At 38.2% G+C, this 25,282-nt stretch overlaps 1 protein-coding gene across 2 annotated transcripts in view; it reads left to right on the top strand.

Moving 5' to 3' along the window:
* The window catches only part of ZDHHC13 (zinc finger DHHC-type palmitoyltransferase 13), a 43,115-nt gene that overhangs the window by 14,070 nt on the left and 3,763 nt on the right, over positions 1-25,282 (top strand). For both annotated transcript variants that reach the window (XM_054725568.1, XM_054725569.1), the window contains 10 exons: positions 388-452; positions 3,009-3,171; positions 4,702-4,827; positions 7,141-7,274; positions 10,294-10,393; positions 15,139-15,264; positions 16,110-16,172; positions 16,863-16,956; positions 19,047-19,130; positions 23,171-23,328. In XM_054725568.1, coding sequence (XP_054581543.1) covers positions 388-452; positions 3,009-3,171; positions 4,702-4,827; positions 7,141-7,274; positions 10,294-10,393; positions 15,139-15,264; positions 16,110-16,172; positions 16,863-16,956; positions 19,047-19,130; positions 23,171-23,328 — 1,113 coding nt within the window. The remainder of the gene's footprint in view (positions 1-387; positions 453-3,008; positions 3,172-4,701; positions 4,828-7,140; positions 7,275-10,293; positions 10,394-15,138; positions 15,265-16,109; positions 16,173-16,862; positions 16,957-19,046; positions 19,131-23,170; positions 23,329-25,282) is intronic.

Raw genomic sequence — 25,282 nt, forward strand, 5'->3', positions numbered from 1 at the left:
TGAATGACCTTGTGTAAAAAATGATAGTACCAATGCATGTACTATCAGTTAAGGTCTAAAACTAGATGACTTCTAGGGTCTCTGCTTCTAAAGTCTTTTATATTTGATGGTGATTATCATTTTTCTCTTTCCCTTAGCTCTCTTCCATTCATATTATATAACACTTTGAATCATATATTCAGATATACATTTTAAAAATATTTTCTATAAATCAATGAACTTTTATCCTATAGCTGTGAAGCAGAACATTCTTTTATTAAATGATACTTGAACCCTCCTTGTAGACACAATGGTAGTGCTAATGTATTGAAGAGCTACCTCTATTAAGAAAAAAAAGAGAATTTTGACTGTGTCTACAATTAAGCTGATTGACTTCTTTTTGAACAGAGTGTGAATATGACAGATTTAAATGGGCAGACACCTCTCATGTTATCAGCTCACAAAGTACTTGGGTAAGTGAGTTTAATTGAATTGTCTCATTCTGATTCTTGCTTCTGACAATTTCTTTTTTTGTGTATATAATTTTAAGTATCTTAATCTATATGAAATTATACTATATTCTGGAGAATAAAAATAAGATTTTCCACCCTGTGATTGTGATATGGACTTTTCATGTAGTTATATTTAGAAAAGCACCATTGAAATAATTTTCTCTTTTCTGATAGACCAGGGGAAGAGTTTGAAAGCTACTGTAAGAAAACTAGAGGCAAGGTGCACGAAATTTGTGCACGGGTAGGGTCCCTAGTCCTGGCCGGCAATCAGGGCCAAAAGGGGTCTTCCTTCCCCAGCTGCCGGCTGCTGGCTGGGGCCTTCCTTTGTTCCGTGCTGCCCCTGGTGGTCAGTGCACGTCATATCAAGTGGTTGAACTCCCGGTTGGTCAAACTCCTGAAGGGACAATTTGCATATTAGCCTTTTATTATATAGGATAATTTCTTTATAAAACAGGTAGAGATTCCATAGCATATATTTATTATTTTTTAAATAAATCTTTATTATTGAAAGTACTACATATGTACCTTTTTTTTTCTCCATTGCCCTCTTCAATCCCTCTCCCCCACAGGCCTTCAACCACTGTCTGTGTCTATGAGTTATGCATATATGCATATGAGTTCATTGGTTGATCTCTTCCCCACCTCCCACCTCCCCTGATAGCATATATGTATTAAAATGACTTATGTTTCTTAGTTTGCATGTTTTTAAAATGGCAGTGGGGGGAAAATTCAGGACATCTGTAATACTGTTAACAATAAAAATATATATGTGCATAAAAAAGACATGTTTAAATGTTCTCATAATTTGAAATCTAGATGATAAACACAGTAAATGTTGAGGATCTCCAACATTGATGACTGCTCAGAAAATGTTAGTTGTAACTGACCTGTGGAAATAGTGTATATGTTCACATCAAGTACTTGCATATTTAAGTTTTTCTGTGTATTTCTTTTATAAACACACTAGAGGCCCAGTGCATGAAATTTGTGCATGGGGGGAGGGAGTCCCCTCAGCCCAGCCTGCACCCTCTCCAAACTGGGACCCCTTGGGGGACATCCCTCTCACAAACTCGGGACTGCTGGCTCCTAACTGCTCACCTGCCTGACTGCCTGATCACCCCTAACTGCCCCTCCTGCCAGCCAAATCACCCCTAATTGCCTTTGCCTGCCAGCCTGGTTGCCCCTAACTGCCCCCCTCCCTCCGGCCTGGTGCCCCTTAGTTCCCCCTCTGCCGGCCTGGTTACCTCTCACTGCCCCCCCTGCCAGCCTGGTCGCCCCCAACTGTCCCCCCTGCCGGCCTGGTCACCTCTCACTGCCCCCCCACCCCTGCCAGCCTGGTTACCTCTCACTGCCCCCCCTGCCAGCCTGGTCACCCCACGCAGCCTGCTGGTCAGCTGTTTGGTCGTCCCTCACTAACCCCCCTGCCGACCTGGTTGCCCCACGCAGCCTGCTGGTCAGCTGTTTGGTCGTCCCTCGCTAACCCCCCTGCCGACCTGGTCACCCCACGCAGCCTGCTGGTCAGTCGTTCGGTCGTCCCTTGCTAACCCCCCTGCCAGCCTTGTCACCCCACGCAGCTTGCTGTTTGGTTGTTACTGTGAGGGTGTCGTAACCAATTTGCATATTACCCTTTTATTAGTATAGATGATTAATGACCAGCATATAGTCCAAGTTCTATGTTTCTTCTCTCAAATATATGCTTTAGTTTTCCCTTTGTCAGTTTATTTCCAAGGTTATACTTAATTTCTGATTTTGATTTTACTTTAGACTTCTCTCCTAGGAACTGAGTTAGTTCTGATGTCATTTCCTTTTCGTTCATGGAATGGTGGGGTAGGGGTAGAATTTTATTAGAAAGCTTTTTGTCATGTAACTCTGAAGTTATATGCTGATAACTCTGAAGTCAGATACAGTGTTTAAAGATCTCGGTAGAATAAGTTAAGGAGAATATTATTTTATTAAAAGAATCTCAAGTAGTCATGAAGGACAGGGAGGTATTGATGATAAAACAATATTTTATTGAATTCTGCCTTCTAGTCCATAACTTTCTAAGATAAACACATATTTTAGGATATTATTTACACCCAGCTTTATTTAATAATAGGTTAGAAGGAAAATGTGAAGTTAGCTTTTGGTTTATCTCCTCAAATATAATATTGTACATTTAATTTTTAATTAGATGAATAAGATAGAATTTAATATTGGCCAAAGTTAAATGTATAATTTAAAAGAAAATGTTAATAAAATAACAACATGAAAGTAAAAGTTTGAAACAAGTAGTTATTTCACTGTATTGATGTGAAAATTATATTTTTTATATTGTCACATAATAGATATCTTTTTTGGGGGAGTGTGCATCTCTCTTATTAGCAACTACAATAGAACTCTGCACAAAGAAGTTCTTAGTTTTCAGAATTTGGATTTGTTAATTGATATATTAGTTTTAAAGATAGGTTATTTACATTTTCCCCTCAAATCATTCATCTCTCTAATACCCTTTGGTATTTTATTGTTTTGAAACAGGCCAGAACCAACTGGATTTCTTTTAAAGTTTAATCCTTCTCTCAATGTGGTTGATAAAATACACCAAAACACCCCACTTCACTGGGCAGTGGCAGCAGGAAATGTTACTGCAGTTGCTAAACTTTTGGAAGCTGGTTCTAGCCTGGATATCCGAAATGTTAAGGTATGACCAGGTATTTATCTTCATTAGTTTATTATATCTTCAGTTAGAAGATTAATAAATTAACATAAAGGTAAGCTGTACTTATGACTTCAGTTATTACAGGATAGATGTAAACAATAATAGTTGGCTACTCTCAGAACAAATATGTTAAGTCTATGATTCTGATGAGGTTTTAAAAAATTGCTCTACATCACTAATCATCAGAGACATGCAAATTAAAACCACAATGAATATCACTTCACAGCTGCCAGAATGGCTATCATCAATAAATCAACAAACAACAAGTGTTGGCAAGGATGTGGAGAAAAGGGAGCCCTCTTGCATTGTTGGTGGGAATGCAGATTGGTACAGCCACTGTGGAAAACAGTAGGGAGTTTCCTCAAATAATGAAAAATGGAACTGATTTTTGACCCAGTGATCTCACTTCTGGGAATATATTTTAAGATCGCACTTCTGGGAATATAACCTAAGAATCTGAAAAATGAATTTAAAAGAATAAATGTACCTCTGTGTTCATTGCAGTATTATTTACAATAGCCAAGATCTGGAAACAGCCCAAGTGCCCATCAGTAGATGAATGGATAAAAAAGCTGTGGTACATTTATACAATGGAGTACTGTGCAGCCATGGGAAAGAAGAAACTCTTACCTTTTGTGACAGCATGGATGGATCTGGAGATTATTAGGCTAAGTGAAATGAGCCAGTCAGAGAAAGATAAATAGCATATGATTTCACTTATATGTGGAATCTTATGAACAAAATAAACTGATAAACAAAATAGAAACAGAGGCATGGCACTAGCCGGTTTGGCTCGGTGGATAGAGTATCAGCCTGCAGACTGAAGGGTCCCAGGTTCGGTTCCGGTCCGGATTGCGGGCTCGATCCCCAGTGGGGAGCATGCAGGAGGCAGCCAACCAATGATTCTCTCTCATTGTTGATGTTTCTCTCTCTCCGTCTCCCTTCTTCTCTGAAATCAATAAAAAATGTGTATACACACACACACACACACACATACATACATACATACATACATATATATATACACACATACACATATACACACATATACATATATATATACATAAAATGTGTGTATATATATACACACACACACACATATATATATGAAACAGAAGCATGGATATACATGGAACAGACTGACAGCTGTTAGGGGGAAGTGGGGTGGGGGAACTGGATGAAAAAAGGTGAAGGGATTAGCCAAAAAAACGTATATATAACACAGAGACACAGGCCACAGGGTGGTGATAGCCAGTGGGGTGGAGGCCAGGTGGAGATGGGTAAGGAGTGGGGAATGGGGATGGGAAGAGATTTGGCTTAGGGCACATGATGCAGTGTGCTGCTGATGTTTTATTGAGTTGTACATTTGAAACCTGTATGGTTTTGTGAACCATTGTCACCCCAATAAATTCAATTTTTTAAAAAATGGAATTATACAGTAAAAAAAAAAAAAAAGTCTAGTACCCATACTATATAAAAAATGTGATTAAGCTTTTTCTTTCTTTTTTTTAGGGAGAAACACCTCTTGAAATGGCTCTACAAAATAAAAATCGACTCATTATTCACATGCTAAAAACAGAAGCCAAAATGAGAGCTAACAAAAAATTCAGACTTTGGAGGTGGCTGCAGAAATTCGAGGTAACTATACTTTCAGAATGATTCTAAATTAACTAACACCAGATTTCCGTGGAGAGGGTCATCATGAATACTACACTATTTTGCATTTAGAGGGAGAGAGATAAATAATGGTTACTCCTCAGTCTCCTTTGCCAACTCCTTTGCTTCTCCCCCACCTCATATAGTAGGGTGTCCCAGGATTTTGTCCTTGGACTTCTTTTATTTGTATTCATTCATTCCCTTGGTGAGATCATGCACTTACATGGCTTTAAATGCCATCTATATATTTATTGGTAACTCCCAAAGTTTTCACTAGTTCAGACCTTTCCAGACTCCTATCTCCCAGTTACCTGTATAACTTACCCAGTTCAGTGTCTGATAGGCATCTCCAATACAACATCCAAAACTGAACTCCTCCTCTTCTCCCCACCCCTCCCTAACTATTCAATTTATAGCCTTCCACATCTCTATACGTGGTAACTCCAGCTTTCCAATCACCTTGTCTTTTCTCAGTCATACCATGTATCTAGGCCATTAGAAAAAAGTATAGGCGAGTCTGCCCTCAGTTTACATCCATTAATGCCAACTCACCGTTCCACCAATGGCATTTTGGTCCAGCCAGCATTATCTTTCATATAAATTATTGCAGTTGTCTGACTCACCTCTAGTCTATTCTCAACAAAGCAGCCAGATGAATCTTTTAAAACGTTTATCAGATCCTATCATTCACCACTCAGAATCCTAGGTTTCTTCCTTTCTCCCAGAAAAAAATCAAAGTCCTTACAAGGCCCCAAAGTCCTTACAAGGGCTGGAGCTTTTTATGTTTTATAAAATTCTCTTAGTACATTGTCTGTCTCCCCCTGCTAGAATTTAAGCTTCATGAGAGAAAGATACTAAATTCATTGATTAATCTGAGGTGCTTAGGATAGTGCCTACATACACAGGGTGGGGCAAAAGTAGGTTTACAGTTGTTTGTATGGAAAATACAATAATAAATAATACAAAAGTAAACTGTTTTGTGTATTCACAACTGTAAATCTACTTTTGCCCCACCCTGTATATGCGCTGGAATAATTGTTGAATAAGTGAATAGTGTGGCTCATGTATGAGTATTACACCTGGAGTTAAAATATTGAGCTCCATATTTAATACTTATTTCTGTTCTGAAGTTAAATTGCTTGTAGATTCTAAGTTTACCTTTTTTTGTTTAAAAATTAAACTTGCTCATTTTGTGTTATGCAATCTAATTTGGAAAAATTTTAAAGATTTGATACCATTTGAAATTATCCATCCTTAGAATATAGCTCAGAGAAGTAAAAATTAAAGACGATATATATATATATATATATATTTTTTTTCTCCGTTTGCTTCCAAGGTCATGTATGTTGATGTATGATGCATTGTAAAAATGTGGTGCCAGCTTCAGTGCAGGTAGTCACACTGTTGGTTCATAGGCTTTCATTCTTTTAACTTTGCGAGGACATGTTTTAGTCTCTGGCCTCCGTGTGACATTGACACCAAGAATGACTCCAGTCTTGAAACTCCTCCCTAGCTTCTGGGGAACCTTTCTTTCTCCTGGTTCTCATCCTGCATTTCTGGTTGCACTGATCACTCTTTCTTAGTTACCTCTGAGGACTTAGCTTTTTTTCCTTAATTGTTTGTGTTGGCCAAGATTCTGCCCCTTTTACATGAACGCATTCCTTGGGATGTTGTTCATTCATGGCTTTACCACCTATATGCTGATGTATCCAGGTTTCCTCCTGACTGGAAAACCTGCTTTTCTGATTGCCTCCTGGATATCCACTAGATGTCCACATTCATCTAAAATTCCACGTGCTAAGCTAAACTCATCTTTTCTGAAAACTTGTTCCTTCTCACCCTCTGTATTAGGGAATGGCACCATCTGGTGCCCAGATTGGAACTCTTATACTCTCCTCATTAAATCTTGGGTGTATTGATTTTTGTGTGGCCTTTTTGTCTTGGTTTATGCTTTCTGGCATATATTGTTTGAAAGAAATTATTGTTTTTCTAAATGTCAGTTATCATTAACACTTTTCTAAACGACCAACATTTCTTGACAGGGAGGAAAGCAAAACAAAATATGTGTAAGTAACATTTTATAAAATGTAAGGCTTTTACAAGATTGTTTCCAAGATATGTAATTTCTCAAACATCAGATTTATCAATCAGCAACTTTGAAGGAAAACTCTGTGTTCTGCTATTGTATTACTTATTATTATATGTTTAGGAAGTAGTTCTTCTAATGAACTAATTATTATTAGATATTTAGGAGGTAAAATCCATAAAGTTCTAAAACTCTGAATCTCTTAATAGCTCTTCCTGCTGCTGATGCTTTCTGTGATTACCATGTGGGCTGTTGGATACATACTGGACTTCAATTCAGATTCTTGGCTTTTAAAAGGATGTCTTCTAATAACATTGCTTTTTCTGGCATCTTTGTTTCCAAGGTGTGTATATTAGTCTTTGCAAGGCTGATTATTGCATTCCAATTTGATTGCTTGTTTCTATTATTGATTGGCTGAAATTACAGATTTTTATTGAGCTCTGTTACCACATAGAAACATCCTCAGGGTTGCTGGGAAGGAAGGGCTTTGGTAGCACATGATTGGACTGAAAGCTAATTGGTCAACACAGTAATTTAATTGAATTGGCAGCTGGTTGAAAATAAATATCCTAGCTCACTTTTTGAAATGATAATTTTGGTGAATAATGGGGAGATTTTTGTAACTAATTTGCATCCTGAAGCATTTTTGCCTGTTTTTCAGAAATTTTGCTTTTTCCTTTTCTAAATCGAAATTCATTTTGAACTAATTATTTTTGTTCTTAATGTTATTTAGTAGCAACAACCTAGTTAAATCACAGGAGGTTATAAAATAGTAACTATGGTGTGGTTCTATTTTTAGGAAAATATTTATACATGGTTCCATATAGTCATTGGTTAAGAGTCAGATTGCCTAGATTCATATAACAAGCTGCTTTACCTTTCTGTGCCTTAATTTTTCCGTGTATAAAATGAGGATAATAATTGTGACAATGCCTGTCTCCTGGTCAACACGCATTCAATGGTTAGAACCATGGCTTACACACAATGCTCAATAATTTTGTCACACCCTCATCTCTTCTTCCCTTTCCAGTTTCTCACGTTGAAGAATGGGTATCATCCTTGGAGTAATGCCATTCTTGATTCTTTCCTTCTCTTCACTTTCCACATCCAGCTCATTACCAAGTCCTTCTTGCTCAGCCTACATCGGGTCTGTTCTCTGCATCTCCACAACTGGCACCCTACATCAAACCTAACTGGCCTCCTGACTCCAACTCTTACCCCCACCCAGCTCATCCCCACTTAGCGATCAGTATAGTCTTTTAAAAAGGCAAATCAGGTTCTGTCTTTTTCCCCTGCTTAAAGCCCTCCATGGGCTTTCCTTGTACTCAGAATAAAATCAAAACTCCTTGCCTAGGAGGTAATATGTGATTCACTTCCTCCCTTCTGACTTCATCTCCTTCCTTCATTGTTCTCTAACCTTCTTTCTGGTTTTAGAACACATCAAACTCCTCCCACCCTGGGCCTTGGCTTTCACTTGTGTCTCTGTCTGACATGTTCTGATTGTTGCATAGCTGGAGATGTCTCATTCAGGCTCAAGTTCCTATACTACCTCCTCAGTGAGGCCTTCCCGCATACCCCATTTTGTTTTCTTCATAGCACTTAATCACTGTTTCCTGGAATGTAAGGCCCATACCAGTAGGAAACCTCTCCTGAGTGAAAGAAAACTGTAATGATGATCCATAGGAAAAGACCTAAAAGGAAAGAGTGTTGCTCTCTTCAGGGTGTGATTATGAGATTCCTGTGCCCTTCTTATGCCTGCCAGCATTTTCTAGAATAAGCATATGCTACTTTTGTCACAAGAAAAACCAAAGTATTAGAGGAATCTTACCATGTAGTCACTCAAGAGCAGGACAGTTGACTGGAAATGAATTAGAATTTAAGCAATAAAGTAAAAGCTCAAATTTCTGGAAAATAACAAGCAAAGTGTCTAAATTGTCTGCTATTCAGAAAACTTATAACTTAGAGATAGTCATGCATTTTTCACTAAGTGGATTGACTCAGTCTCCAAACAAAATTTAAGCCAAATCACCAGGTATCATAATCATCACTTTTTTTGTTTTTTTCCAGAGAGAAGGCAAGGGCAGTATTTACTGATCTTGGATAGGGGTATTTGAGATTTTGTTTATTTTAATAAAAGCCTACATCATAAAAAAATGTATATGAAAGCCTTTGTTTTTGGTAACAGTGGGTTGAGGGCTTCATATGTCAGGCTTGACATATTAACACAATTCAAATGGGAGACAAATGCATATGGCCACTTTATCCATACTGCTTTTATTTCTCTCACACTCCTCTGTAGAGCCCAATTTCGTGGAGGTAAGCAGCTGCAAACTTCCATTATTAGGCTCCAGGGGCAGCTCCTTATTGATCTAGGCTGCTATGTGATGCCTGTCAGAACTAAACAGTCTCTTACAAATGAGGTAGTTCACTGTACTACTTAATTAGTTCAAACACATTTTTGCTGCAAAATCTCAGTCACGTCATGCCCTGGAGGTTACATGGGCTCCATATGGCCTATTCTGGCAGCATATTATGTTTGGGATTTTAGTTCTCAAATATTTTATCATAATATCCTAATGATCTTGATAGCTTTTTAAAAACCCTTTTCATGCCTATCATCAACTGTTGTCTTTTCCTGATATAAATTTAAAAACAGATCCAGGTAAACTATATTCATGCATAGATTTACAATATTGAGTATTTAATGTGAAAGACAGATTTATTTATTTTTTTTATTTTGAAACTACAATATTAAAATTTGAGTAAGTTTTGTGTGGACTTCCAAGCTTCTTGTTATATCCAAGTGAGATGGTTGGTGTTCTGATGACTATTGCCACTTTTAACCTTTATGTATCTTTTTATGTCCAGTGGCTGCTTCTCAAGCTGTTGTGGGATGAAAGGGCTTCAGGTTATGTGCATCTGTATGTTTCAGAAATAGCCTGCAAGCCTCTAGAAGAAAGCTTGTTAGATGGGAAGGTGAATCTCCAAGTATTTAAAATTTTGCATTTTGAAGTATGTGACCCCCCAAAAGAAATACAAATATGATATGTCTCAATAGAAATAAAAGAGTCATTGAAAATATAAAGTGATTGGGAATGAAGCAATGTATAAGTTAGCTGTAAGAAGGAGAACATTTACTTCTTGAGAGCCCTGTGCTTCAGTTTTCTCATGAGTAGAACAGAGTGATGCTGATGCGTAGCTCATTACCAGGTGGAAAGTGGCACATGGTAAGCAGTGAAAGCTGTTGTTGGTATTTAAGGGAATCATTATCACTATTACTATTTAATGGAATTTAGAACTAAAATTAATGTGAGTCATACTTGTTTTCACTAATACCTCATGTTTATCTTTTTATCTTTTAGGTTCTTGTTTGGGTATAAGAGCCTTGTGTACTTACCAACCGTCTTCCTGCTAAGTTCCATTTTTTGGATATTTGTGACTTGGTTCATCTTATTCTTCCCTCATATCCTTCAAGCTTAAATTTAAATGTCTGTCTCTTTTTGCCTTTAAAAAATAGTAATGCCATTGTTAGAAATTTAGATATTAGAAGAGATCCAGGGAATGCAACTCACATTTGTATTCAGTTAGTGATTTTGGTTAAAGATGTTTAGTGTTGAAAATCTGTTCAACTTTGAAAATAATCTCAGAGCACACAGTGGAAATAGTAGGTGTCTAGTATTTATTACTCATTGGAAGGAAACAGTAGAATGAAATACTATTTTATTTGGATCCATAAAAATTTCTTGTGTTGCCTTGAGTTTCTTTTCAAGGGCAGATGGATCTTTTAATTTGGTCAGCAGTTATGGTTGATTAATATATCTGGGTACCAAGGAGACTTACATGGAGGGGTTTGGGGGAAATGTGGCCTCCTCAGCAGTGGTCAATTCAGTGTTATTATCCTAGGTGGTGATTCTCAGTTCACAATAAAAATAAGTACACATTGCTACCCAAAACATGTGAAGCAAACATTTCAGAAAATGGTATTCTTAACATGTGCTTTACCAGTACTCTGAAATTTTATTTTATCCTATTGTATTTCTTTTTTAAAAACATGCTGGTCACAGCCCACTTAATTCTTTCATGGCTTACTAATGGATGGCAGCCCATGGTTTAAAAACAACAACAACAACAACAAAACTCACCTAATTAGTAGGTTTATCACTTGAGGAGCAGGGCTCAGACCAAGTCCAGCATAGGGGTGTGCTGTGCTTTTAGGGTTGACCAAATCTAGTCACCTAGAAGTGGGAACAGGGGTTACTTCGTAGTTTATAGTTATTTATAGCTACCAGTAGGGGAGAGGCATTTCCTCCAATTTTCCATCTTCCGACCTCTTTCCAGGATCCCTTTTTCCCTTCCAAGGATTCTAGAAAGCCATTATAAACTTGTTTTCCTTACAGGTAGGAGAAGAAGGAATGTGGTGGATAGAAATGCACCTTTAAGCATATTCCTTTAACTTGTCTATTATTTCTATTTCTGGTAATGGCATTTTAAAAAGGAAGTGTAGTATTTATGGGAGAGATTCATACACTCAAATGTAAGAACATTTTTTCATAGGAGTAAATGTAAAGTGAGAGGCATACGAACTCTTAAAGTGTATACATCTGCTTTCATTATAGCATGTTTCTACTTTAATGGCACTTCTTATTTCTGAGCATTATTACTAATATTTTTAGATGCCTTTAATCTAAATGAATGGTACAGCATACCATGGAGTTCATTTGACTTTATTACATTTAACCTTTGTCTCTTAATTACTGATTTAGGGGCAGCTTTTTAAGCACTAACCTTATTACCACCATTTAATGAAAGCTTGGATGATACCATTATGTGATATAAAAATAATTAAATTTACACGTAACCATCAAGTAACAGCACAAGATACATAAAAATCTTTTGTGAGATCCCAAGGCTGGTAAATTCTAGGGTAATTGATATGATATTGAAAAGGGATGGCTGATTTTGTTTGTTTGTTTACCAACCCATGAGGCATTGGAGTAAACAGTTTTAAAATTGTGATTCCTGATGAATTTTTAAAATGTGAGCAACTAACATTATTTTAAATTTTGCGCAAAAAAGTATTGTAGTTATTATATACAATTATTTCAGCTTTATAGAATCAATATTAACAACACTATAATTCCACTATAATTTGAAAACCTGAATTGCAGAATTTAGTGTGCAGCTGAGTTTAATTACAAACTGTCCACTGTTTGTGAAGATGTCATTATATCAGAACTGATTTCCATAGCCAGGCAGAATCTTAAGATGTTGGAGTTGACGAGATGGGATATTTTACTCACATGTACAGCATAAAGCCATTTGATCTAGATCCATATGAGCATGTTACTGGTGAGGGAATGTCAGTCAGTAGGTGGCACACTTTGCCATCGGATCGGTGTTTTTCAAGCTGAATGGTAAATGCTGTTTGAACTGCCTTGGGTATGAACTAAAGCGCTACCCTGTGAAGGCCCATCCTGAGTGTTTATACTAGTTTCGTCTCAGGTTGCCAAGTCTGGATTGTGTGGGGGTTTCTGCTTCTACAGCTGCCATATAGGAAGAGGGTCTGGGGGCACTGTGGAAAGAGGACCGTCTTTGGAACCAGCATGAATTTAAGTTTTGACGCTTTTCCTTATTAAATACCATTGGGCAAGTTATTTAATTTCACTGAGTCTCAGTTTTTCTATAAATTGGGGATAATAGTGGGGTGGCTGCAAGGATTACTGTGCTATGATGTTTGCAAATTGCTGAACATGGTCCCCATTACATAATTGGAATTCTGTAAATAATACCTATTATTATTAATTAATTAGTCTTATAAATAAAATCTATGTAGAAGGCTGCATGTTGAAATTAATTTTAAGGGCACCTCTAGGTTAGCTCCTCAGATGATCAATTTATTTTGGTTCAGCAAATAATGGTTTTTATGAGACAGTATCAAGTAAAGGAGGTAAGATCATACTGATAAGTTGGGAAGTAAGATTAAAGACTAATGATTAAAAATTCTGGCTATAGCTGAGTTAAGTTTAAGAGGTATAAACTCATGTGAAGTCCTGTACTGGGTTTCAGAGAATATGTACAAGCACATGTGAAAATGACATAGTTTCAGGTCAAGTGAAAGAAAAAAACAGGAGCTTTGACTAAAAGCCTGGTCTGGGTAGTGATGCGGCTGTCACGGAAGCCAGTGTATTCTCCAATAGGGTTACAAGGCTTTGAGTGTCCAAGCAAAGGACAGCAGCAATCTACTGTCCTCTGCACTGTTCAGTACACACCTGAAGTGTGTTTGTTCTGTTTTGAATTCTGTTCTTTTAAAAGAGACAAGGGCAGGCAGGAGCATAAACAGAGGAACTTGACCAGGAACAATGTTGTTTAAGGAACAGTGTTGTATGAAGAATAATGTTGCTGCTTAGCCTGAGCACTACCTTCCCATTTTAAGTGTTTGGAAGTCTGACATTTGGAAGCCAGTGCATTGTGTAGAATGGGCACTCAGGAAAGGCTTACTGAACAAATGAGGAATAGGCTTCTGTAGGGTAGATCTAAAGGACAGCTATTGTGTAGATCTATCGTGTAGAGCTGAAATATCTAAAGAATACTTAAGGAAATAAAGTCCAGTTAGTCCAAGTTGAGAAACTTTTTGACTGCAGGAGTCACAAGCTAACTGGAAAGGTTGAGATGTCTATAAATAACTATAATTGGAGGTATAAGTGCCATAGAATAAGCATCCTTAGATTCAGATAAGAGAGGAGAATCCTCTGTAGGGAATGATCTACAAAGGGAAGGGGATATAAGTTAGGTCTGGAAGGTGTTTAGAACCTGGACATGCTAAAAGTGTGGTTTTATAATTAGACGGGGAAGGGGGCGGTGGTGGAGATGGGGAGCATTTGAGGTCAGTGAACCACACAAAGCAAGGGCGTGGAAGCAAGGAATGTTTGGCTTTTATGTGAGGGGATAGAGTGCAATTCACTTTGCTTAGAGGGAGAGGAGTTGTAAGTTATTCAGAGCAGAAAGTCAGCTTAACATGAGGGATCATCACATGATTCATTGGTGTGTTTTTTAGAATGTGTCATATATGTTGATCACGATTTTCTGGAGAAGAGGGGGAGGAAAAGGATGTGATTCTTTAACAAAAGCTCTGTCTTGTGTACCTTTTAATAGTGTTCTTAATTAATTCTAAGTAAGCATATTTGTTAAAATTCAATTTCACACAATTTTCTGGACCCTATTTATTTCTTAAAGCCAGGCCCATCTGCAGATAAACCTGAACCAGATGTGGTTGTGCTGGTTTCTGTGAGTTATAGCAGAGTGACTCTGCTGGTCTGGGGTGAGGTGTGTGGTTCTTGCCTCTAACAAGCTCCCAGGTAAAGAAAGCCACTGCTGTGGGTCCATGGCTCACAATTTGAGCAACAAGTGTTTAGAGTCTTATGTTATGGCCACCTTTTCTACTCTGGAGTTTGGCACCAGACATCTTGGCAACACCCTGGAAGGCAAATACAGTTAGTGTCAATAATGATTTAAATTGGGCAAGGACATTGGTTTATTACTGGCGTATTGATTTATTACTGCACAAAATTTTAAAATTTTACCTTTTATACAAAGAATTTGTAGTGGGAACTGTTCATTTATCCTTGAAACAATTTTTATCTCAGTTTGTATCATGTGCCTTTCCCAAATAATATTTGATTTATAATCACTTTTAGGGAGAGCAGTTTCTTTCATTTCTAAATTAACTCAGCCTAAGTCCGTTATGACTAGGTACTAAACTTTGCAGTAGGAAATTTTTGCAAGCATTTAATATATAAAAAATAATTTTAGTTGAAATCTCTGAACCAAGTGGCTTTTTTCTTTGAATGGTTTGGTTAGAATGATCAGAAAATATTTTTCTGAATGCTCTCAGGAGAACCACATTATACCATTGGAGATTAATTCATTTGGATCTTGAATCTTTTTCATTCTTCAGGCTGCTCTTCATGTATTGCAACTCTTCCTATCAGTATTTCATGTGGGTTTCAACTATTGAGGAGGGATTAATTTGTCAACCATGACCAAATTCCCATAGGATTAGAACATAGGATGGGGCCAGGTATGGGGGCAGGATGTGTTACATCAGGGAAGGTGAGGATAGAATGCAGAGAGATTCTTAGGCACCAATGATGAGATTTGCTTGTGTCGTAATTATGGGAGGTATGATATGTTCCTTAACTTGGCTTTAACATCTAGCAGGCACTCCTTTCTATTTTGCTTTTATTTTCAGCATAATAGGCTTCCTCTACTTTTTCTATAAGACTTGGGCAACGGATCCAGGCTTCACTAAGGCTTCTGAAGAAGAAAGGAAAACGGTGAGCTTTCTTTGTAATGTTACTGATTTTAAAATAGGAGGGTGAACTTCAGACGATCATAGCCATGTTGGTTTCTGTCATGACTGTGTCTCTAGTGCCTGGCACCTAATAATATTAAATGTGGAATGTATGAATCAGCAAAATGAGATCTCTCTACTGTCATACTTTTTCATTTGTTTATATGAAAAATTTTAAAAATATTTTAAATTTCTTTAAAGTAATACCTCACCAAGACTTTTTCAGATGTAATTCCTGTTAGCATATATGGTCTTCTGCTTTTTTACAGTAACACTTAGAAAATGATCATATAACTTAAAATCCCTCATTTAATACATGGAGTAGGTAAGCGCGGCCAGCAGGCAGGAGGGTCCTCCTCCTTATTGACTAAGATGTGAAGTTGTCAGATGACATGGCGTGTCTTCCATTGCCTGTGAATGTTTAGAAATTGGGGAGAGTGTCATCTTTGTTACCTAAAGCCCTTGTTCCTCAAAGACTGAGCTCTTGGTGCTTATAACCATCAGTTCTGTTGTATGCTGGTACTTTTTGTTTCTTTTTAGGAGTGTCTGTGTTTATTTTTCTCCAGCAGATTATAACTGGGAGGTCATTGCCATTGATGGAGAGAAGGGGGTATAATTTTTGTGCATTCTAATTTATTGGCTGTGGTTGAAAACGCAGCCTTGAAAAAAATCACATTATTTCAGGCACAGAATGATGTGTTGGCAAATCTTTCAAATTGCTCTGCTAGCTACCTCAGTTTGGAGAGAGAGCTGTGATTATGGTATATGACCATGCATTATACATTCCCTATTAAATGCAAACGCAAGGTCAAACTGCATATCTTTCAGAATATCATCACCCTCGCAGAGACTGGTTGTCTGGACTTCAGAACATTTTGTACATCGTGTCTTGTGAGTGAGCCTTTTCTTTATAATTTTTTCCCATAGTAAAAGCAAATTCTTGGTTACATTGCTCATGTAAACATTTATCAAATCTTTGCAGTATATTTATACACCTTTGTTTCTACCAGGTTCTAATTTTGCATTACTGTCAGGATAATTTTCTGCCTTGAACATATGGGGAATGATATTTATGATCTCTTGACGTTGCCTGTGATTAAAAATCTATTTGTATGTTTTATTTGGTTTTTCCTGCCACGAAGCATATGTTAAAACTAACTTGGAGCCAGAGGCTCATGGTGACCCAAGAACCACGTAGTGAAACTTCTCATTTTGCAGTTGAGGAATCATAGCCTAAAGGGGCAAGTAACTTTTCCCAAATTATTGGCAGAGCCAGAAATGTACCTCAGGTTTCCTTCTCCTCAGTTCAGTACTCACTGTGCTGTATGGTACTGCCTCATCCCGTTAGTCAGTGCTGGTAGCCCCGGAATTCAGGTCCCCTTTAGTGATGGCTTCGACAAAATGGTCATGCAGTTGTAAATATTACTAAGGCATTCCAGAGCCTCTCTGTGAATTGATGGTCTGATATTTAGGATGATTTGTGCCACTGTCTTTATGATTTAGGAATAAGACTTTGTTTGCCATTTGTTACCAGTTTGAGAGACTGATTTTTGCTTGGGCCTCTCTTAATTGCTCACTTAGGTAAGGAAGCCATTAAGGTCACTCCACTGCCCTGTGTGCAACTCCTGTGTGGCTCGATATGATCAACACTGCCTGTGGACTGGACGGTGCATAGGTGAGAATTTTTCAATTACCACATGAAGTTAAGCTTATATTTAGTTATGTGTGTGACTCATAGAAAAAGTAGAAGGGATCCATTTTGTAGCTTTTCCTTGTCAGAGAATCATCTCTGTGGTATATAACACTTTTGGAAATCTGTTTTTGATGTTGATGATAATCCTCCTATATAATAAAAGGGTAATATGCAAATTGACCCCAACTGTGGAACAACTGGTTGCTATGATACTCACTGACCACCAGGTGGCAGATACTCAATGCAGGAGCTGCCCCCTGGTAGTCAGTGCGCTTCCACAGGGGGAGTGCCACTCAGCCAGAGGTTGGCTCATGGCTGGGCAGCGCATCAGTGGTGCCTCCATGGCAGTGCTAAAGATGTTCGACTAATGGCTTAGGACATCCCCTGAGGACTCCTGGGCTGCCAGAGGGATATCTGACTGCCAGCTTAGGCCCAATCCCCCAGGGAGTGGGCCTAAGCTGGCAGGTGGACATCTCCCAAGGGCTCCCAGACTGCAAGAGGGTGCAGGCTGGGCTGAGGGAAACACTCCCCCGCCCCCCAAGTGCACAAATTTTTGTGCACCGGGCCTCTAGTATCATTATATAGAATTTTAGCATTTGTAATGCACTTTCATATATCATATCCTATTTGATCATCAAACACCACTGCTATGAGGTTGGTATTATTATCTCCATTTTAGAGTTGAAAAATATAAAAGGTAAAAAATTATTTGCCTGAAGTCATTTTAGTAGTATTAGTTTTCTCCTCCAAATACCATGTTCTTTCTATATTTTGTGTCTTGTCTCTCTTGTTCACCTTCTTCACCTGCCTTCTTAAAGGCTCAGGTAAGAGATGGTGGAGATCTGGGATTGCCTTCCACCCAGGGAACATTCGTTTTCCTGATCTGCAGCCCTGGGTTTCCTCCAAGCCATCACAGTAAAAGCCAGGGGTTTATTATGAGGAACTGTGGTCATGGGTTTTTAGGAGAAGATATGCTTCCATGGTCTTGATAAACAAAAGGATGCCTCCGCTCACTCAGGTTTCCTTGGTGCATTTTGATGCTCTTTACTTTTCCTAGAGAACAGGTAAGAGATAATTTCTGGGGTCCCAAACTTCATGGACCCCATCCCACCTTAAAGATGAGATGATTGGCACTATAACAGGCAGCTTTGAATGGCAGTGGAAAAACAATAGTAATGAGTCCATATATTTTTTATCACATTACATTTAACATGGTGTTTTCACATGCATCATCCTCTTTGATTGCCTCGGGCCTGTAAAGTACAAGAGAGTATCCCTACCCCCTTTCCCAAAAGAGAGATTATCCCCATATTACAAGTAAGAACACTGGATTAGGGAGGTGGAATGTTGTACCTATAGTCATGCAACTAGTCATTCATAAACCTAGGTCTCATTCCAATGGGTGTTGCTCCTTCTGGGCTTTGCTGCCTGTGGAGAAGATGGGAATGCGATGGTACCTGAGGAACTTCTGTGGCATTAGCATAACAGATGCTCCCATCTCCAACATCAGAGGGCAGCACATAGAAGAGTGGAGCTTGGTTTCCTGGCAGCCTCACCCCCTCTTTGCTTCTATACTAGTAAGCCTTTCCCGGGCTGCAGGTTGCCCCTCTTTTGCTATGTCCAGTCTCCTGCAACATATCTATTTAGTGCTGCTCCTCAAATTCATTTTCTCTGTTCCCTGATCAAGTCAATCCTTGATGTCCAGAAGGTATACCTGCATAAGCTTATCACATGGAAGGAAGGAAGGAAGAAACAGGGTATGATTTTCCCCAATTCCTGCCTGCTTCTCCTTCCAGCACAGTATAAGCCATCCTAGAGCTGTATATGTTTAGTAAACTTTGTTGTATTAAAAACAAAAAGCACACCTCTTTTAAGTATTGAATAAATATTAGTTCAGTTAACATGGACAATTGACCATGACATATTAGAGTGTTTGGTTTTGGTTTAATGGTACTTAACAGCAAAGCAACAGCTTATTTCTTTACTTTGGACAGAAAGTGGTTAATAGGCTCTTGGTCTGGAACATAATTGTAAGGAAAGTATTAAATATGTTGCTTTTCTCTTTTATATAGGTTTCGGCAACCATCGCTATTACGTATTCTTCTTATTTTTCCTTTCCGTTGTGTGTAACTGGATTATATATGAATCTTTCATGTGTAAGTATAAATTTTTCTTACAGCAAGCTCACGAACCCACATCTACATACACTTTTCCTTGTGAACTCTTCTATATCACATTTGGGCTACGTGACTATAAACTAAACCCTAATAAAAACTAAATGGATGCCGGTAAGATTCTTGGCATTGGGAAGCTGCAGGAAATGCTACAAGAGGTTAGTTGTCAATACCTTTGAAAAGATTTTACTCTAAAATGACCTTGATAAATTAGAAAAGTGGTCAAAAATATAAATTTAAGGCAAGTACAGATTTATCACCCAGTGAAAGGAGGAAAAATCAGCTGCTCAGGTACAAAAGCAAGTGGAGTGGTAAGGAAATAAAAGGAGGCAGGGGGAGATTGGAGGTAGAGAGGTTGGGAGACTTAGAAGGTTGTCACATTGAAACAAAACTCAAAGCTCATTTCCTTGATATATCTCAGGTCACAACTTATAACTGTATCAATCATTGAAAGATTGGAAATAATAACTTGGAAGAAAATATTAAATCACTTATTTTGCATTCCTGAGCAAGGAAAATGACTTTTTAGTAGCAGTGTAAAAGCTATCTCTGGGCATTTCATGTAGCGAGTGACAGCCAGCTGTTGCAAGGTGATCAACTAAGAATAGCATTTAAATTATAGCAAGGATTTTGGTATCTCCTAAGAATGCATGACTCTGCTTTTCAAACCTTGGAATAGGTTACCTTACTGGAAAAACCTATAGTGCTTGTAGTTTATTTTGACTTTGTTTATTATTTGTTTATTGTTTATTATTATAGTTTATTTTCACTCTGTTGTTTACTTATTGTGAAAACTTTGGGAGAGTTTGGCTCTAAAGCTTCTATTTCCATCCCCCCTCCTATTATCTTTATGCTCAAGTCTTGTATTTTGCCAATAAAATACTAATTTGTTGCTTGAGTTAAAATCTGGAATGATTCAGGAAGATATTAGGAAAGTTTTTTCCTACCTTTTTTTCTTTTTCGTTTATCATCCCATGCTCCACCCCTCTCTGAGTCCCCCCTGCCCTCTGGTTTTCTTTAGTTTAAATTTTTAGTTTTTGAAAGACAGTTTCTTCTACACTGTTCCCCAGCCTCCCAGCTCCCCTCCCCAGAAACATTCAGTATTACAAGTTTTGTTTGGTCTGGGGTTTCATTTTTAGAGGTTGCTAATATCTACATGAAATGGTTTGTTTTTTGCCTGGCTGTAGGCATGGAGAGGACTTCAATTACCTTGCCAGCCCTTTTCCCACCTGACATCACTAGGGAATGCTTTTGTAGCTCAGTGTAACTGTCACCTTCTCAAATGGATCTAATAGTCAGAAGGTTGTGATCCCTGATCTCAGTTCTTGCCAAAGGCCATCAGTAATCCTGTACATTGGAATTTGAAACTTCTTAGATTATGTCCTATGGTGTAGAAAATAAAAGACCTTTTCAGTGCTTCTTTCTGTTGAAAGGGCTGCCCTTTGAAGGCCTGACATTAAAGCATGTTCCTGGAAAACCTTTTAAAGCTGGCCCATGGATCAGCTTGTGCCTTGGACTTGATCCTAGGGAAAAGGAGCCAGATTTTACACCACTCTTGTCTCTCCCCCCTTCTCTCTCGTCACTAAAAATAGTCCCCTTTGTTTGGTGTGTCTGTCCAGCATAAGACTGTATTGATAAGGATAGAAGTGATTTTCCATTACATTCATTCTTTCCAAGTTGTTTTCTTATGACATGCATTAGTTCTTCCCTCCTCTTTGTCTGTATCCTCTGGCTCTGAACGAATTTGTATATAATGTTTTGTTTCTTAGGAACAGTCTCACCTTTACATTCACTTACAACTAGCTGAACATATTTGGTTACTTTTATCCCATTTATATTTTGACAGTTCTTTTTTTTTTTTTTTACAATGAATGAGAACATTGTATCTTTTATCATTATTTCACATACTGGAAAAATGAATTTAAAAAAAAAGTGCTCCATTTTTCTAATGCGTCCTCCCTGTCTTCCCACCTTTTTTGTTTACCATTAACACTCCTGTTGCTGTGCATCCTCTTTCATGTGATCCAGTTGCAGCTACCTCTGGCTCTGTACAGGCACCATCCATTGCGTCTTGTGAGGTCTGTTTTCAGGGTGGACAGTAACTCAACATGTCAGCATTGTACAAGTTACAGGGAGAAAGATCTTAGATTATTGCTAGAAAGAACATTCTAACTATCTGAGCTATCTAACGATGAAAACAATTGGCTTGGAACCACAGTAGGAGTTCCCTAACATTACCCAGTGAATGTATTAGTACATATTAAAGTATTATATTGCATATAAGATAATGTACTTGGCCACTTACAGCATATCTTTGGTATTAAATCTGAAATCAGTTCTATGGAAACTTCAGTTTGAGGTCATGCTGTGTTATTGAAATAATTCCCAGAGGAGAGCAGTGGAAATCCATAAGCTGAAAGAAAGTCAATACTCTTTCTACTCAACTGTCTTTGCTGCCTGCTGGTGGAAATTACACTCTCTTATGTCATACCAGGTGCCTGGGATGCTTCTTTCTGTGCTGTCCCAATGAGAAGCTCTGAAGAGTGTAATTTGCCTTGTTACCTTGATTGTTGCTCTGTGATGATTGCTGTTAGAATGCTTCTGGCATATATCCATGAAAGATAGCTGGGACTTAAGTGATACAAAAAATATATATAGATATTTGGGACAAAAATGGAGAGTTGGTTGATAGTGAAGTCATGGACTCATATATCCTTCCTGTCCCAGGAGCTCTTAAGTATTGCTTTGGGAAACTGTCTAAATGCTGATCAAATTGTCAGAAGCATTTATGAAACCTCAGGGTATAAGTCTACAGAATTCTCATTTCAAAAATAGTTTGCCCTTTATTAACAGTCATGGTACCTGTAAAAAAGTCATTGGCTTTATACACTGAGTGGTCAGATTACTATGATCCCTGAACGCATAATAATCTGGCCACTCATTGTATATCCTATATAATAAAAGGCTAATATGCAAATTGTCCCCTTGACCAGGAGTTCGACCAGCAGCAGGCCGGCCAACCACCCATGTCCCCTCCCCCTGGCCAGGCTGGCTGGACCCCACCCATGCACGAATTCATGCATCGGGCCTCTAATACACACACACACACACACACACACACACACACACACACACACACACACACACTCTGAGTGGCCAGATTATTATGCGTTCAGAGATCATAATAATCTGGCCACTCAGTATATAACCTTGAAGGTCTGTTCCCTTGTTTCTCCTGCTCCCTACCTACATTCACCTCACTGCTGTCTTAGCTATATGGGTTAGGGGTTAGTTTTCTGAAGACCATAGTGAAGTCTTCTCTTTTAATTGGCATATGAATAAATTCTCCTGGGGAGAAACTGAGCTGTGATCATATGAGTCTTGCTCTCTCTTTGTACTTTTCCTGGGGTATCTTTCTCGTGAATTTCCTCACCTGACCTTTCTCCCTTCGCAGGATCAATTACGGTGCCAATGCAGAAGTACGCTCGGAAACTGCATGCCCTTAGTGTGTATTCCAGTGGTGTCTAGGTGCTTACAGGATTTCTTGTGCCCACAGCAATGGCCTGTTGATCTGAACCCTTAATAAGAGTTTATATTTAGTTCTGTGATGGCCCATATCTTGCTATAACATGGATAAGATAGAGAATTCTCTAAGACAAATATTTATTAAATATAATCATTCTTGAGTTCTTGAACAATTAACTTCTCTGGCTAGTGCATTTTATGCTGAATATGCTGATCTTAATGATGGCTTCGTGGACCTTTTTTGCTTTTATTCTTCTCTGCTGACTACCAATGCATTGTTATCATAGCCGCAATTAACAGTGAGGTACGTTTTCATCTGTGTTAGGAGAGCTGGCATTTGGAAGATAAAATCTTGAAGTCAGGTTCTGATCTGGGCCATCATGTCTTCCTTTCCTTTTTTTTCCCTAAAAAAAACTTCAGTGATTTTAATCTTCCTGCATAATGATCACTGATTTATTGCCTTTTTAAATAATGGGTTCCTTTTTGCGAATTCACAGATTGGTCAAGTCATTGTGCCACAACATTCAGAGAAGATGGACTATGGACCTACCTCAATCAGATTGTGGCTTGTTCCCCTTGGGTTTTATATATCTTCCTGCTGGCAACTTTCCATTACTCATGGTCAACATTTGTATTAGTAAATCAACTCTTTCAGGTATTTATTTCTCTTCTTATAATGCCTTTGGGTAATATTTCCAATAACCTGTATTAGGGTAGAAAGACTTAAATTTCAAATCAGAAGACTTCGTTTCTAGTGACTGTCACTTTCTCTGTGGGTGTAGGCATGTTATTTGACTCATGAATTTCAGTTTCCTTGTCTGTGAAATGGGGATAATAATGCCTGTCTACTCTCACAGCAGGATTTAAATGTTAGAATGATAAATTGTTAGTGTTGGCCCTAGGAATTATCTAATCTAACCTTTTATTTTACAGAGGTACAGAGGTGAATTGAATTGTTCAAGATCATCCAATGAGTAGGAAAATCAGAATGGGAAACTTAGGTCTTCTGACAGTCCCATTTAAGGGCTTTGTCCATCATGCAATTAAAATACATGGTGTGTGAAAGCATGGTATAAACCGTAAAGCATGCAAATGTGAGGCGATTATTCTCCCTCACTTTTCCAACCCTGTTTGTTGTCATTATTATGCAATGCTTAAGTGGGGAGAAATGAAATACACACCACTAACCAATGGACATGGTAATTGCACTTCCAGAGAAGTTCATGGCCATTAAGGGCAGTAGTCATCTTCAGCTTTCTGTGGCGTTTCTATCCCTTCGCTGGAGCCTGCCTTTCCCTTGAGCAAAACCTGGTTCTCGTTGTTGTTATGGCTGCCCGTATGGAATGGACAGCCATGATCAGTCTGCGCCATTTATTGCAAGACTTGAGATAATTAGAGCATTATTCAACGAAAGCAAAATACTTTCCATTTTTATGGGGAAGTAATCAATTCTACAATAATAATAAAGAAAAATTTAAAAGGGAAAATTGCTAAGGAAGGGAATTAAGCTAATAATACTGACTGAACTAAAGTTTCTGAACATTCATCTTAAATTCCTATCACTCCAATATCTATAGACTTCGGCGCTAAGAATGGTTATCAGCATCAGCGATTATTAACAGTAATTACTGTCATTTATAATACCTAATGTTTATACTTGCTTTATATATTCCAAAGCACCTTCTCATCTGTTTCCTCACAAACAATTGAGATGCAGACTGTGTCAAAGTAGTATCTTCTCCATTATATGGATGAGCAAACTAAACCTAAAGATGTTGAATGCCTTGCTTGTGGCCTTAGGGCTAGAAAGAGAGTTAGATGTAGAATCCAAAACTTGAGGTATCAATGCTCATTCTCATCTTCCTTTTCTGGACTCTTAGAACAAGTACAAGTATGGGAGACCATAATCTTAAATTTAAAGAAAAGGTTAATATGTTTTGCATATATTTTCTAAGGTAAGAAAATGGACTCAATGCTTTAGGTAGTTTCAAGTATAGGAATTCAGAGCAAAGTTTTCTTAATAAACAAAACAACTCAGTTATTCGAAGCCTTTCATTTCCTGAGGGCTCTGGTGAGTTATGGTTTTGACTGTGGCCAGTCACACTGAGACTATTGACTGCTGGCTAGGACCATGGGCTCTGTTCTCACACTAACCAAGGTGTCAGTCCCAGTTCTGCCACTTTCTAAGCTGTGGGACCTTGGACCAGTTGCTTCACCCCTGTAAGCCTCTGCACTAGGTATTTTAAATATATTATCTCAAACCCTTAAACAATCTAATGAAGATGGTAATCTGTTTTAAAGATCAGGAACTTGATGTTTGGGTTGTTTTGGGAAATTAATGAGATAACTCAGTAAATAGTAGTATTTTAAAATATATATATTTTTATTGATTTCAGAGAGGAAAGAAGAGAGATAGAAACACCAATTATGAGAGAGAATCATTGATAGGCTGCCTCCTGCACGCCCCCCCTGGGTATTGAGCCCACAACCTGGGCATGTGCCCCGACTGGGAATCAAACAGTGAGCTCCTGGTTCCTAGGTCGATGCTCAACCACTGAGCCACACCGGCTGGGCAATAGTAGTGTTTTTAATGACATGGGAGTTTTCAA

Source organism: Eptesicus fuscus, chromosome 13 (genome assembly GCF_027574615.1).
Source record: "Eptesicus fuscus isolate TK198812 chromosome 13, DD_ASM_mEF_20220401, whole genome shotgun sequence".
NCBI lineage: Eukaryota > Metazoa > Chordata > Mammalia > Chiroptera > Vespertilionidae > Eptesicus > Eptesicus fuscus.